Source organism: Triturus cristatus, chromosome 4_2, assembly GCF_964204655.1.
Source record: "Triturus cristatus chromosome 4_2, aTriCri1.1, whole genome shotgun sequence".
Classification (NCBI taxonomy): Eukaryota; Metazoa; Chordata; class Amphibia; order Caudata; family Salamandridae; genus Triturus; species Triturus cristatus.
The window spans coordinates 602,789,738-602,805,956 of NC_140586.1; the positions used below are offsets into that span (position 1 = coordinate 602,789,738).

General features: G+C 46.4%; 1 protein-coding gene across 2 annotated transcripts in view; it reads left to right on the forward strand.

Moving 5' to 3' along the window:
* Nucleotides 1–14,625, forward strand: part of LRRIQ3 (leucine rich repeats and IQ motif containing 3) — a 432,105-nt gene extending 417,480 nt beyond the window's left edge. Inside the window, exon 9 of one of the 2 annotated variants that reach the window (XM_085602282.1) lies at nucleotides 13,109–14,625. In XM_085602282.1, coding sequence (XP_085458408.1) covers nucleotides 13,109–13,325 — 217 coding nt within the window. In that variant the 3' untranslated portion in view covers nucleotides 13,326–14,625. The remainder of the gene's footprint in view (nucleotides 1–13,108) is intronic. The other variant, XM_085602281.1, reaches the window with a different exon arrangement.
* The last annotated feature ends 1,594 nt before the right edge of the window (nucleotides 14,626–16,219 follow it).

Here is a 16,219-nt window from a genome sequence, read left to right on the forward strand (position 1 = left end):
GAGAAAACCTGGCGCAGAGACCCAACACCGAACAACATGACTGCCCTCAAGCTCGCCACCCGAAAACACCACCAACTGATCCACGCCACCAAGAAAACTGCATTCAAGGACCGACTGGACAACAACGCACACAAAAGCAAGGAACTCTTCAACATCGTTAAAGAGCTCTCCAACCCCAACGCCGGAAACAACGACATCACCCCTTCGCAAGACCTCTGCAACTCCCTCGCCTCCTACTTCCACAACAAGTTCGCGGACATACACAACAGCTTCAACACTCAACCGATGCACGCCATGACTGAACCACCGCCCCCCACCACCACCCTCCTCGCCTGGACCCCGATCAGCACCGAAGACACCATCCGCACGATGAACTCCATCCACTCCGGATCTCCTACCGACCCCTGCCCTCACCACGTCTTCAACAAGGCCAACGCTGTCATCGCACCCCACCTGCGGGACATCATCAACACCTCCTTCGACACCGCTACCTTCCCGGAGAGCTGGAAGCACGCCGAACTCAGCGCTCTACTAAAGAAGCCATCAGCCGACCCCACCGACCTCAAGAACTACCGCCCCATCTCGCTGATCCCGTTTCCTGCAAAAGTCATCGAGAAGACCGTCAACAAGCAGCTGGCCGCCTTCCTTGAGACGAACGGATCCCTCGACCTCTCGCAGTCTGGATTCCGGGCCAACCACAGCACCGAGACCGCCCTGATCGCAGCCACCGATGATATCCGAGCCCTGCTCGACAACGGAGAAACAGCGGCCCTCATCCTCCTAGACCTCTCCGCGGCCTTCGACACTGTCTGCCACCGTACCCTAGTGCGGCGCCTCAGCAACGTCGGAATCCAGGAGAAGGCACTGGAATGGATCTTCTCGTTCCTCACCGGATGGACACAGAGAGTCCGCCTCCCCCCGTTCAGATCAGAAGCCACCAAAGTCATCTGTGGCGTTCCTCAAGGCTCCTCGCTCAGCCCAACCCTCTTCAACGCCTACATGAGCCCCCTCGCAGCCATCGCACGCCAACACAACCTCAACATCATCTCCTACGCCGACGACACCCAGCTGACCCTCTCCCTCACCAACGACCCCGCCACCGCCAGAGCCAACCTACTCGAAGGGATGACAGACGTAGCCAAGTGGATGACGAACAGCTGCCTGAAACTGAACTTGGACAAGATGGAAGTCCTCATCCTGGGATCTTCACCCTCCGCCTGGGACGACTCCTGGTGGCCCCCCGCCCTGGGCAGCGCACCCAAACCAACAGACCACGCACGCAACCTGGGCTTCATCCTGGACTCCTCCCTCTCCATGACCAGACAAGTCAACGCCGTCTCCTCGTCATGCTTCAACATCCTGCGCATGCTACGTAAGATCTTCCGGTGGATCCCCACCGAGACCAGGAAGACGGTCACCCAGGCCCTCGTCACCAGCCGTCTGGACTACGGCAACTCCCTCTACGCCGGAACCACCGCCAAACTCCAGAAGAGACTCCAGCGGATTCAGAACGCCTCAGCACGACTCATCCTGGACATCCCCCGTCGCAGCCACATCTCCGGACACCTGAGAGATCTGCACTGGCTCCCGGTCAACAAGAGAATCACCTTCCGTCTCCTCGCCCACGCACACAAAGCCCTACACAACAAAGGCCTAGGATACCTCAACAGCCGCCTCAACTTCTACGCTCCCACACGCCAGCTTCGATCGACCAGCCACGCCCTCGCCGCCGTCCCCCGCATCCGAAGAGCCACCACAGGAGGAAGGTCCTTCTCCTACCTGGCCGCCAAGACCTGGAACTCCCTCCCGACCCACCTCCGCCTGACCCAGGACCACCTTGCCTTCAGGAAGCAGCTCAAGACCTGGCTGTTCGAGCAGTAGCGGACCCCCCTCCCCTAGCGCCTTGAGACCCTCCGGGTGAGTAGTGCGCTATATAAATGCATTGATTGATTGATTGATTGACATTATGACCACATCTGGATCTAAAAACACACCATACTGGTTCTTCCAAAGAGCTTTTTTCATCACACCTGGCATGTCTCAAGTAAGCTTCCTCTGCTAAGGACCATTCTAACACATTGTTACACACAGAGTAAATTTAGGGGCCCTCTGACCCATCCAGGTTGTAGCTATGCAACCCCTGGCAAGGACTAGTGTCAAGTGCAGACATTTTTAGACATTTTCCTGCCCCTCGCACGTTTCACATTACCAGTAGACAGTACTGCGGAGTGTGTGCAAAAGGTATAGGGACAGTCCTCTGAATCTCTGCAACTAGCCGGATCCAGAATGGAACTCATTACCCTGACCCTTATACTACACCCAAGCTTACCTGTCCAATATCTATATTATTTCCAATGAATTAACTTAAATACATATTGTCGAAAATGTTTCTTTCCATTGGTACCCCCAGATTTTTTACATTTTCCAGAAGACCAGAATGCTGGCTTTCAGTACATATGCTGTGACCCTGAAACATGGTATAATTGGCTAACCCAATAGGCTGATTTATCTGTTAAGTAAGTCCACGATATATTGCAGCTGAAAATACATATGTGACACCTTGTTCAAATGTCATATGTGGACAGCAGTGTATATTTACATTACCTACATGTATGTAAAAGTTTGGCTTTGTGCCTACCATTTCAGCTTGCCTGGCTGTAGTCCAAACCACTGCAATATCAGTTGTCAAAGGAAACCATGTTGACATGAGGGGAGAGCAGTTGGCCTAACGGCTAGGGCGGTCAACCTCAAATCTGGGGAACCGGTTCGAGTCTCGGCAATAATGCGCAACATCCTGTGATTCTGGGCAAATCACTTAATCTCCCCGTTTCTAACAAAAATGAATTTGTCCTCATGTAATGCAACTGGTGCTCATGTAAAGCGCTCTGATACCCGATACCTTTGGGTCAAGTTCGCGCTATATAAAACTCCATAAAAATGTGCTAAAGCCTAGTTTTAAACATTAGTTACATTGCCCCTAAGTCTTCCTTGTAGCCAACAAGGGTGCATGTTTAATGTATAAAGGTTGGAAATATGAAATGTCAACACTATCATGTCCCTACAGCAGGTGCATGGTGATGGTTACATTGTATAGGTGCTGAAGGTTTTTTCACACAAAGAGGGTGCACTTATGACTAAAAGTCACTTTTTCGCAGTTTGTTCTAGAGAAGTGCTAAAAGGTGCTTCAAATGTACTTTAATAGTTATCCAAAAACAAGTTCAGTGGTGAAGGGTGAATATTTCTAAATAATTACAAAGGTGGCGATGGAAAAAACCTACTCGGGAGAGACCATAAGGAAAAGAAGCAGTGGTGGACTCTTGTTGCATTCTGCTGTCTGCCTGGAGAGGGACGATGGATACCTGCTTGTACTTGTAGTGCTCTAATGGGTTAGATTGGCTGGTCTCCTGTATCCCCAGAGACAGAAATGGCAGAGGAGAGTGGCTCATCCATGGAAGCATCAGATGGCCATACGGCCTAGACTTTACTGGAACCTTTGCTGGAAAAGAGTGGGCGAGTCTCTGTACTGCTGCTGAACCCTAGAATCCTCCAAAGATGCTTTTGAGTTTTAGGAGCGGCCAGGAAGAAGTTATCCAACATATTCGAGGAAATTGCAGCGCTTGGTTGTTGCAAGAAAGAGGATAGAGAGGTCTGCCTCACCCTGAAGTTGTGGCTAAAGGTCACTCCAGAGGAGTACCAAGAATATTGGAAGCATTTGAGAATACCAGCCTGAAAAATAGCCGACCCTATCCCTTCCCTCAGTTTGCAGATAACTTTTTGATGTTTCATTTTTGGTGCAAGTGTGATCTCCAGAGACCGCTTTTAGTAATAAAAATAGACGAACATTGACTTGTATAACACCATAATCATTTTGTTTACGTAAAATTCATATAAATTATATCTTCATTTCTCTCGATCCAATTTTGACCATTTTTGTTTCATTATTTTTATTAAATTCTTCTTACTTTTACTAAACTGTTTTAGGAATGCAAGGTTTGGTTTTCAGACTATAACATTGTTTGCTGCTGATTTTATACCTTAAAACAATTTACTTTGGAAACAAATGTGTTGTTTTAGCCCACACCTACCCGGATGATCCCAGCAGGTTTTATATAAATGAAAAGGATTTGACATAGCAAGACTGTGTATTATAACTTGTGGTTCTGACACGATCCCTGCTGAGATGGGACTTGAATAACTAACAAGGAGCGCTTGCTTTCTGCAAGGACGTTGGAATTTGGGAGGAGTGGTTTGCCATATACCAGTGAGTACATCAAGCCTAAAAGAAGAAGGATACAATAGAAGCTGTAGACTGGAGCAGTTTGGAGTGGGTTCCGAAGACTATAAAGGAGCTTAGTAATGCCCTCAGAAGACCAAGCCAGTAACATAGCACCTATACCGTATAATCATGACTGAAACGGCATTAGCACATACAAAAGCAATCCACAAAGCAGGTGAACAATTGGCTCGTTCTCTTAAATGACAGTGGCTATGCTCTGTGGAAGATGATCCATCTATAACCACCAATAATGTACAATCAGGCAAGGAACAGTTCTTCTCAAAGAGTCTTCAGAGCCACCCATGTCTTAGGGGCTCTTTAAGTGAGTCAATGCCCATGAGGCACTGACCGTCAGAAATCACTGGCACGTTCTGGTTACAATAACTTTGTATCTTTAACAGACACACAAAAGAGGATGAAGGAAATGGTACTGGGGAAACCGAATACTTGAAACAAGGCTCAGGAAGGCAGAAATGGATTCTAACATACATGGAATAGCTGAAGCATAACAGGACACAAAATAAGCAGATGTCATGATTTGCTCCCCTCACTCTCGTGCCATACACAGGGAGACCTACCCAAGAGACTTTACATAAGCTTCTGGACCTTCTGTTGTACCTATACACAGACATCCAGCCTCTTGTACACTACTATGAAATTCTTATTCATTCCATATCCATGTTTGGTGTGGTGCAATCCAGTCTGCCTTTGCTAAAAACTCTAGTACCTAGAATCCCCTGCTAAATGCTTCCTCTCCACCGATGCAGGCCAAGGATGGGTGGAGGAATTCCACACACCTGTGGCTGGTAGGAGCTAGCCTGCTGACAGCCAAAGCATGTGATCTCATTTAAGGCCCAGTTTCCTTCAAACCAACATTGGTTATTGTAGCAGGGGTCCCCCCAAAAAAGTCCAAAGTCTTTCTGCCTCCTCTGGAAGGCAAATGGGGCCAGTAGCCCCCGATATGCCCCCGGGGGGCAGAAAGCCCACTGGGCACCGGGGAATATGTTGTTTTTGTATATGTATGGGTGGGGGCCGCTGAGGATGGGAATGCTAATGCCCCCACCCCTAAAAAAGTATTTCCTTCCTCCCGGAAGGCAGATTAGGGCAATAGGCAGAAGGCCCCATAGGCAAGGGTCGCTCCTCTTTTTTTTAGGCACACATTTTGGCTGTTTCAGTGACATCTTTTGTCTCATCTGCCCCCAAGCGGGGGCAGAAAACCACTAGAAACCAGGGAGAGTTTGTGTGGGCTTGTGAACTGGAGTTTGGCTGACGGTCTACGTGTACTGACCTTTAGCTGGCATTTTGCTGGCAGTGTGTGTGGACCTGCACTTGGCTAATGGTGTGTGTGGACTTGCACTTGAGGAATATGTGTGTAGATTGGTGCTTGCCTGGTGGTGTGCGTGGAGTGGAACTTGGCTGGTGGTGCACGTGGACTGGCGCTTGGCTCACTGTGTGCATGGATGGTGCTTGGCTGCAGGGCCGGGCCGGCCGTAACGGGCACCGGTTGTTTCCCCGGTGGGATGGAGGGATGGAGGCCAGTTTTCTGGCCGTGGGGGCAGTATTGCAGTTGTGCTGCAATATCAGCCCCCAGTAACAAAAGCGGGACCGGTGCTGTTTACTAGCATGTCCCCCCCGGCCGCTCTAGCAGCAGTCTGCCAGGGCTGCTTGCTGTTACCAGTCTGGCCCTGCTTGGCTGGTGGTGTGGGGGGATGGCTCTTGGCTGGCAGAGTGCGTGGGTGGTGCTTGGCTGGCAGTGTGCGTGGATAGTGCTTGACAGACGGTGTGCATTGATGGCATTTGGCTGGCGGTGTACGTGGATGGCACATGGCTGACGTGCATGGATGGCGCTTGGCTAATGGTGTGCGTGGTTGGCATTTGGCTTGTGGTGTCTGTGGATGGTGTTGTGCACGTACTGACTCTTGACTGGCGGTGTGGCTTGCATGGTTCCCCCAATGTTTTCTTTCCCAGAAATCCCCTGCAAACCTCAAATGTACTTACAAAGTTTCATTTTCCTTACATTTCTGTGTGGGTAAGTTATAGTATTACCGCGCAGGCACAAATTTCCTACCACAAATTTCCTACCATCCAGCATTCCCCTTGATCTCCAGAGAAAAATGATACCTCAATTGTGTGGGTGCCCAAAGTAGCGTCAGCCTAAAAGCATATAAACAAACTGCCCTTTTGGACCCAGTTTGGGCCACCCTCAATCTCTACAAGTTTTTGAGCCTTCAATGTCATAGGCCCTTGGCCCATCCACACAAGTAAGGTATAATTTTTATCGGGAGATTGAGGGGAATGCTGAGTGGTAGGAAATGTATGCCTTGCAGTGATCCCCCAATTTTCCCACTCAAAGTTTAGAGGAAGATGTGACTTTTTTGCTACATTTGAGGTTTGCAGAGGATTCTGGGAAGGAAAATGTTGGGGTATCAATGCAAGCCACACCTCTCTGGACTTCCACAAGTGGCTAGTTTTCAGAAATGTCTGTGCTTTTTGGGTTCCCCTAGATGTCTGCAAGCCCGGAACCAAAAACACAGGTGCCCACCTATCTATCGCAAAACAAACTGGTTTTTCAAGGGGGTCACCTGCGTTTTTGGTCCCGGGCTCAGCGGCCATCCAGGGAAACCTACCAAACCCAGATATTGCAGAAAACAAGACACCCAAGGGAGTCCAGGGAGGTGTGGCTTGCTTGGATCTTCCAAAATGTTCCTACCCAGAATCCCCTGCAAACCTCAAATTTAGCTTTAAAAAATAATCACATTTTCCTCACTTTTCTGTGTAGGAAAGTTGTGCGATCACTGGGCCGTCCCAAATTACTTACCACCTAGCTTTCTCCCAATAAAAATGGTACCTCACTTGTGTGGGTAGGCTTATTGCCCGCAACAGGAAATGGCCCAAAATGTACTGTAGAGGCTTCAGAATTATCGATCACAAAATTACCTGGTTTTGCGAGGGAGTCACCAGCGTTTCTGGTTGTGGGCTCAGCGGCCATCTACGAAAACCTACCAAACCCAGACATTTCTGAAAACAAGACACCCCGGAGATTCCAGGGAGGTATCACTTGGGTGGACCCCACAACGTTTTCTCACCCAGAATCCCCTGTAAACCTCAAATTTTGCTGAAGAAAATCACATTTTCTCACATTTCTCTGTAGGAAAGTTGTGGGATCACTGGGCTGGCACAAATTTCCTACCACCCAGCGTTTCCCTAAGTCTCCCAATAAAAATAGTACCTTACTTGTGTGGGTTGGCCAAGTACCCGCGACAGGCAAGGGCCCAAAACGTATTGTGGAGACATCAAAATTACCTATCACAAAAAGACCTGGTTTTGCAAGGGGGATCACCTGGGTTTTTGTCCCCGGGCTCCGCGACCATCTAGGAAAACCTACCATACCCACACATTTCTGAAAATAGACACTCTGCAGAGTACAGGGATGGGTGGCTTGCATGGGTTCACCAATGTTTTCCTACCCAGAATCCCCTGCAAACCTTATATTTAGCTGGAAAAAATCACATGGACACACCTCAGCCCCCCAAGTGGCTGTCTGAACAGAATGCACATCCCCAGCCCCTGTCACTCCAAAGCCAGGTAGTCAATACACAACCTAGCAAGGCACACTGGATGGTTAGGCAACAAAATACCTACTTTCTAAAAGTGGTATTTTCAAACCCAGAATATAAAAATCACCCTCACTAAAAGATGCATCTTAACATTCTGAGTTCAGGCATATGGAACTTTATTTTCCTATCTTGTTCCAAGGGGTATTGCTCATAAGATGTTAGCAAACTCCTCTTTCTATCCTATTGGACAGATAGCCGTACAATAGTGAAAAACAAAATTTGCAGTATTTCACTATCAGGACATGCCACACACATCAGGACATGTCCTACCTTTCACAGACACTGCACCCTGTCCACAGGGGTACCTTGAGCCTACCTTAGGGGTGACTCACATTTAAGAAATAGGAAGGTTAGGGCCTGGCAAGTTGGTGCACTTGACAGGTTGACATGGGAGTACTAGACTGCACACAGAGGCAGGCCTGAGACCTTGTTGCAAGGTTGCTTGTGTAGGTGGCACAATCAGTGCTGCAAGCCTACTAGCAGCATTTAGTTTACAGGCCCTGGGCACACACAGTGCACTGTACTCGGGACTTAGCAGTAAATCAACTGGACGAATCATGGAAACACCAACCCATAACAACAGTTGACAAAGAGAGCACTCACACTTTGGCACTGAAGTGCCCAAAGCATCTAGACCAGCAAAACGAAGTCCAACACAGAGCAAAAACACAGGAGGCAAAATCAAAAATACAGGGGAAACCCACACCAATGATGCCAGGTCTAACATTTCCCTCGGTGCTGGCTGAGGTAGGGTCTAAAATCCACAGCTAGGCACATTGCAAAAAAGGGTCAGTTTCCACTGAAAAAATGTGATGTGTCCATGTTGAGGTTTTGGCAGTTTCCTGTCATGGGCACTAGGCCTACTCACACAAGTGAGGTACCATTTTTATCCAGAGACATGGGGGAATGTTGGGTGGATGGAGGTTTGTGGCTCCCTGTGGATTCCAGAACTTTCCATTACAGAAATGTGAGGATTTTTAAAAATCTTTTTACAAAGTTTGAGGTTTGCAAGGGATTCTGGGTAACACAACCTGGTGCGAGCCACATACGTCACCCCATCCTGGATTTCCCAGGATGTCTAGTTTTACAAAATGTACAGCTTTGCTCAGTTTCCCCATGTGCCGGCTGAGCTAGGGTCCAAAATCCACAACTAGGCACATTGCCAAAATAGGGTCAGTTTTCACTAGAAAAATGTGATATGTCCTTGTTGGAGTTCAGCCGTTTCCTGTCGCAGGAGTAGGCCTACCCACACAAGTGAGGTACCATTTTTATCGGGAGACTTAGGGAAACACAGAAGTGTAGAACAACTGTTATTACGCATTGACTTTTTATGCATTTCTGCCTTTCAAATGTAAAACAATGTGTAAAAAAGAAGTTATTTTGAAAAATGTCCTCTAATTCACATGCTAGTATGGGTACCCAACATTTTGGAGCTGTGCAGATAACTACTGCTTCTAAACTCTATATTTTGTTCCTATGTCCTTGATACCTATTTTCCACTCTTTATATTTTACCAAATGAATTGCTATATACCCTGTACACAATGAAAACCCATTGCAAGGCACAGCTCAGTTATTGGCTCTGGGTACCTTGGGTTCTTGGTGAACCTACAAGTCCTATATATCACCACAACCCGAAGGGTCTAGCAGACATAACAGTATGGTTTATGAAAATATGCCATAGTTAAAAGAAGTTACAGGTGAAAACATTGGCACAAACGTCTGTTTTTTCGAACTCAATTTCAATATTTTTTTAGTGCTACTGCTAGTTTCTATAAGAAAACCTTGAAGGATCTACACAAATGACCCCTTGTTAATGTCATCATTTTGTCTACTTTTCTGAAATGTATAACTTTCCGGGATCCATTATTGCTTTCACACCCATTTCTACCGCTAACTGGAAAGAGGTTGTCCCAGTAAAATGGCCAAACTATGTAGAAATGTTGGTTTTCTGACAAAAGTCTGCCTGCCCCTGAATCTTGGGAATATGGTGATTTCAGCATCACAAACCCTTTGTTGATACCATTTGCAGTGGAAAAAACAGACGCTTTCTTCTGCAGCACTTTTCCCCAATTTTTCCCCCCAAAAAACAAACTATTGCTGTATTCTGGCTAATTTCTGGGTCCCCTCTAGGGGAATCCACAAACACTGGGTACCTTTAAAATCCTCAGAATGTTTGAAGAAAAGGACGCAAATTTGGCGTGGATACCTTATGTGGACAAAAAGTTACAGGGGCCTAAGCGCAAACTACCCCAAATAGCCAAAGCAAAGGTTTAGCAAAGGGGGGGAAAGCCCTAGCAGCGAAAGGGTTAAAAGGAGGGACATGTACTTTTAAGTTTTACATATCCTGGTAGTGTACAACTCCTAAAAGTATTTTCCACTACTGTGAAGCCTATTTGTCCCATAGGATAACGTTAGGTTGCCATATTATATTTAATAAGATCTAAGTTTTTATTGGGGATAGATGGCATTTCATGTTTGGTATCTATGAAATTGTAATTAAGAATCCTCTTTAATGGTAAAGTTGATTTTTAAATTACAATTTTGAAAATGCTACTTTGAAAAAGTTGACATTTTGTTCTCCTAACAATTTGGTGCCTGCAGCCTGTGTCCTGGGTCACATGACTGTGAATGGTTGACATCACAGTTGCCTTTGTGTACTCTTCCCAGACAGTAAAACAAAAGGGGTTCTAACTGTTCACAGGGTGGGCAATCCTGTAGTGAAGGGGAGAGGCAGGGCTATTCCCTGCCCCACTTACATTTCAAAGGGGCTGCCTCCAGCACACTCAAAAGATCTTGACACCAGTTCTTTGTCACCCTAGTCCTTCTGAAATTTGTCACATAATGGGAATGCCAGCGGTGCAGAATCGCTTATCGCTACACGCGGGAGACGCTCCACGCATTCGAATGCACGGAGCGTCTCCCTCGAGTAGTGATTCTGCACTGCCGGCGATACGACATCGTGAAGCAAGCATTTTTGTAAGAACAGGCATTCCCATTATGTGACAGATTGATGCGTTCAATTCATGAATTGAGGACTTTGGTTTTCCCCTTGAGAGTACATTTTGTAAGAGACACTATCCCAATGTCCAATGTCCAAGTGCCCCTTTTGCGCCTTCATATGTGGCTGGAGCCCACGAGGCCTACACTTCTCAACCAGCCCCTTGAGTGGGGTTATTTATGGTGCCCTCTTCCCCTCTCACCACAGTCCTGAGGGAGACCCCCCTTTGTAAGGATCGCAAGAACCCTTGGAGTCGAAACGTCGACATTCTATAGCTTGCCAGTATAGTCGACAGTTACTATGTCACTGTGATTCTCTACCTTCTTGTCTACATGGCTGTATAATATATGGACAATTGAACTGTGAAGTTGATGGCAAAATGATGCACCATTATTCTATGTATATTATGAAAAGTGATTTGCACAGTATTCTTGCTTCACACATCCCCGTTACCATCACTGACTTTTCCTTTTAACTCTTTCTCCCCACCTCTTCTGGGCACCACCGTTATTATTGTATGAAAAAGTGTTTTGTAATTATACTTTCTGATGCGCAGTGTGATTAAATAACACTGTCTAATTACACAACGTTCTCCTTAAGTTTGTGGATTTCCATTTTATTGCTACTGTTGAATGTAATTTCATTGGGACCACTCACTATTGTACAGTTCTAAACCCAGGTTCCAGTGATTGTTTTGGGTCTACCCCTTTTGTAACGAAGATGTAGACTTGGTGGCGGGCAAGAGGGCCAGAAGTGAGATTAGTTGAATAGTTGAGGAATGGCAGTGAGACCGGAAGAATACCTTGTTACCTAAAACGTCGGTAAGAGAGTTTAGAGATGGGATTATGCTGTACAGTCAGTGGCGTAGCAAGGTCAGGTGGTACCCGGTGCGGAGAGTTTCTTGTTATCCCCCACCCCTTGAGGTTAATTATTTGTCAGGCGAAGTTATTAAACTCGTTTTAAATAATAATATATATTTATTTTCAGTGTCGTTTTTTAATTTATTTTAAAAACACATATTTTTGCCATTTTGTCCCTCCCCCCCTCAGTGAAGACACCTGGGCGGCCCGCACCCTCCGCACCCCCCTTCCTATGCCCCTGCATATAGTTGGACAAGAGAGCAGTGGATGATAAAAGGGTGAACAAGAAAACCATTGAAAACACCGGGGCATGTAGGCTGTGGAGTTAAAAGCATATAAGACTTGAGTAGAGGCACCTGGCATTGTTAGTGCGGCGGATGCAGTAACATCAGGGCCCATGGAGCTGAGGTGCAAGGAGTGGCTGCTCCATGATTATATCTGTATTTTCACCATCCTGCCAGAGGTTGGTGGACCAATTATCCTTGCCTGTATTACGGCCCATGGCACCTCTGTTCCACCAGTCCGGTGTGGGGAATGGTGAGACTAGGGCGGCAAGATTGGAGGTGAGGAGATAGTTGCTAGGCGTCTCTGTGGCTTTGCCACCCCCAGCCTGCAGCACTTAACTGACCCTTGGTGAAGAGGTCGGACTGCTGTGGATCCCTGATGCCTGGCGCGCAGGGACAAGCAGCAAGGTTGTCCCGCCTGGGGCATGTTGACTACAGCCTGGCGTGGTCCTCCCTGTGTAGCATGGTCGAGGGGACGGGGCTAGCGGCTGGGGCCCTTGGATGCTGTTTGGATGTATTTTCGAACTAGCCAACCAGTCGAGATCATGCTGCTATGCTATATAATATTATTACTTTATGTCTATGTTCTTTGCGCTCACTTCCTGCCAATAATCTGTGTTCACTTCCCGCCAATACTGGCAGTTTATATCTACACTGTTAGTGTAAATTGCACATCTTTCATACACACCACTGTAACATTTTCATTTTGTGTTTAGACTCATGTATCTGTTTTGTATTTTATATGTAATCCATGTACTCTGAAGTCCTTATGCAATGTACTTGGTTTTATTGTAAAGCGCTCTGACACCTTTGGGTAAAGTACACACACGCTGTATGAAAACGCATTAATCATTTACTGGGTGGACAGAGAATACCTAAGATTTCAAATCGAAGCAGGATGGGGAGCTGTCTGACATTGTGAGGTGAGCCAGCACACGTTCTTTTAGTATTTACTGGAGACCCAAGTTATCAAGAACTATAGAAAGATGCTGATGAAACCTATTGCCAGCAAAAGTAACATTCAAAAGGGTTGAGAACTATTATGAAAATCGTTTTCCTTGGATTTTGCAGGCTCTCACTGCTCCAGCGAGGCAATGCTGACGACAGAGCTGAACTTGACGCTGCGGTTTCACGAAAAGCCAAGGACAGACTGCTCCAAGCAAGAGCACACGTGGCGGCTGCGAAGGCAAACCAGAACAGCAGCCAAGCCACCATGGAGGCCATGCAGAAGATTCCAGTGGACCAAACTGTTTACAAGGAGGCCTATACCAAATATTTCAGTGACTGAATTTTTAGTCAAGAACATCTGCTTGGGGATTATAAAATGTTCATTTGCAGAAGTCCAAGCTGCATAGATTGATTTTACTTTGATGGAAACTCGCTGTTTTTACACAAAAAACAAAGTGGAAGGGGATGTTTTTGTAACTGATTACTTCTGAAATGGCATTACACAGGACAACCAGCACCGTGACCCCTCTTTGCTCTTTAATTTAACATCAGTCTCACTGTTTGTGCTTTAAAGGCAGACTGCTACTCCACTGTGGTGTAATGGTTCATGTCGGATCTCTTCTGTTCCCTCTTAGGACTCCTGCAAAGGCCATGAATATGATGCTCAAATGGAGGGCCCACCTCGACCAGTGCTTTGTAATGAATGTTGACAGGCAGGTATCATTCCATCGGTACCCGAGGTTTAATTACCGTCTCAAACCTACCACAATGTGCCTTTAATCGCCAGTAAAACAGGAAATATTACGTTTAAAAAAAGAAACTGTTAGCATAATGAAAAACGTAACATCAAAGCAGGGGCTGTGTCCTGCCCACTTTGTGTGAAAGAAGCATCTTGTACCATTTTCCCTTTGTTGGAAGACTAGCTCCAACCTTGGAACAGGTTTGAAGAGACTAACACATGGGTTTTCAAGCCTGGCTGCTGTTGTGTTATATCTCTCTTTTGACCTGGACTTCACTTTGCTGGAAGAGCAGTAAAAGAAGCCGAGGTTGATGGTTTAACTCAAGGAGAAGCCCCCATATAAAAGGAAGGGTGTAAGACGTGTTCTTATTGTCACAGCACTTGTGAAACCTAGCTCCTCGCCATCATCCTGTACACGCCCTGCGAGCTCTCACTTGTGGATCACGCCAATGTATATTTTACTAAAAGGATACATTCAAGAAACACATGTAAAGTGTAACAATGTCCAGTGTTTGGTGTAGTATTAAACTTCATTGGAGAGATTAAAGAACTGACCCCTTTTAATTTGGGCAGGGGGCGCGAAGCATGCAGTCTCCGTACTGCCTCGGTAGCTCCATGCGTACAGGCAACGTGCATAATGTATTCCCCTTTTCTCTCTGCTACTGTACCGCAGTAATTGTAGCCCAGCTGCTAACTTTCATTAACACATCCCAGGCTCCAATTAGTTTTATTAGCAGCTTGTATACTTTGAATTAACTATCTCCTTGTCTCGTTTATTACACTCGTTTTTTTTTTACATCTACGTACACTGTATAGGCTAATGGTAAACAATCATTTTAGTGCTTACCTAAACACTGTAGTCTATTAAAAACGAATTTTAACAGGGAGGACTAATCATTCTATGAGCGTCAAAATGTCGAATTGCAAAATTAGCATAATTACACAAATATGCTTCAATATGTAAATATATTTAAATTAATTTTATATATAACATAATCATTTGTATAAAAAAAAGCCGAGCATGTCTGAGCCGAGAGTGTAGAAGCTGTTATACTTAATATAGTGGCTCTTGGCTCAGACATGTTTTCTCAAATGATGTGCATTGATTCAGATTAATTTTGCCCATGTAATTTATGCTGGGCAGTTCTGTAGGGCAGACCCTACCCCGAAGGATAACAGAGGGCTTTTCACAGCACTAGAGGCCGTGTTATGCATGTGGCACACTTTCTATGTTTGCACCTCGTCGCATCATTCAAAAGCTGTACTGGGCACAAACAGGGATAGTGCGCTGTATTACAAAGAATGCTCTGCCTCCTGGCCAGCCGTGAACTTGCGCTGCCTTGGGCAGTGACTTCAAGTGAAATATGGAGTGGCTGCTTTCAAGCCGCTCTGTGGTTCATAGAGAAGGCAGCAACCCGCCAGCACTTTCAAGAGGAGAGAGAGATCCCTCTGCAGGCTGGTGCAGTGAGGGACTTCACCCGCCTGCAGGTAGATCTCCTGAGGCTCCATAGGACCCCCTTCCCCCCCCCCCCACCCCCAAAGGGCTGCCGTTTTGAGGCATACTAAAAGTGCACCAACTTTTTGTGGCACACTCCTAGGGGCTTGTTTGCCTCTGTGCCTGTGTTCCTAATACGCCGCTGTCTTAGAGGAAAAGTGGTTCCTTCATTTGCATGGGGCCACATCTCCATGCAAATGAGGGAATGCCCTCTTGAGATAGTGCTGGCACTATATGTGTCAGTATTTGCATTGCAGAAGGGAATGCTCAAGCGTCTGTAGCCCCTTCTGTAATACCATTGTGCCAAGGGGAGCACAAAGTAGGTGCACATACCCGTTTCAACCCCGGGGCACAATGTATGATACAGCCTCAGAAGTTTACAACTCACATTACTGTTTATTTGGGGCATGTATAGAGCAGAGCCATGGCCCCCAGTAGTGCAGCCAGTACAGTGGCACCTGGGACTCAGGGTTTGAGGGCCCCTATTTTGCCTTTCACTCTATGCATTATATTTAGCAGACCTATTCAGTGTTTTACTGCCTGCTGCATGTGGGCTGTGCTTACTTTTTCAGGGTTAGTGAAGGGGAGGCTCTGTAGGGTGCCAGCATAACTTGGAAAAGGGTGAGTGTGGAAGAGAAGAAATGGAATTCAACAAAAGGGATGGGAGAGTAAATTAAATAAGATAGAAAAAAACAAATAATTAAAAGAGTTGGTGAGCAGAGGCAGAAAAGAGATATAGAGGAGGGAGAGCAGAGGATAGGGTTGATTTAGTCTAAAGAGAGGATGGAAGGGAGAAATGGAGTAGACAGATTGAGTGAAGGACAAAAGTAGACAAGCTACTGCAATAACAAAGGGGGAGAAAAGGAAGAAGAAAAGCGGGAAAAGAAAACTTGGAAACAATTGAGAACACAGGGGAAAATGGAGGGAAAGGAAAGTGTGAAAGATTCTGAAAGGAAAGAGCGAGGAAAGAGAAGGAGGTAAGGATGAGATCGAGAAAGGA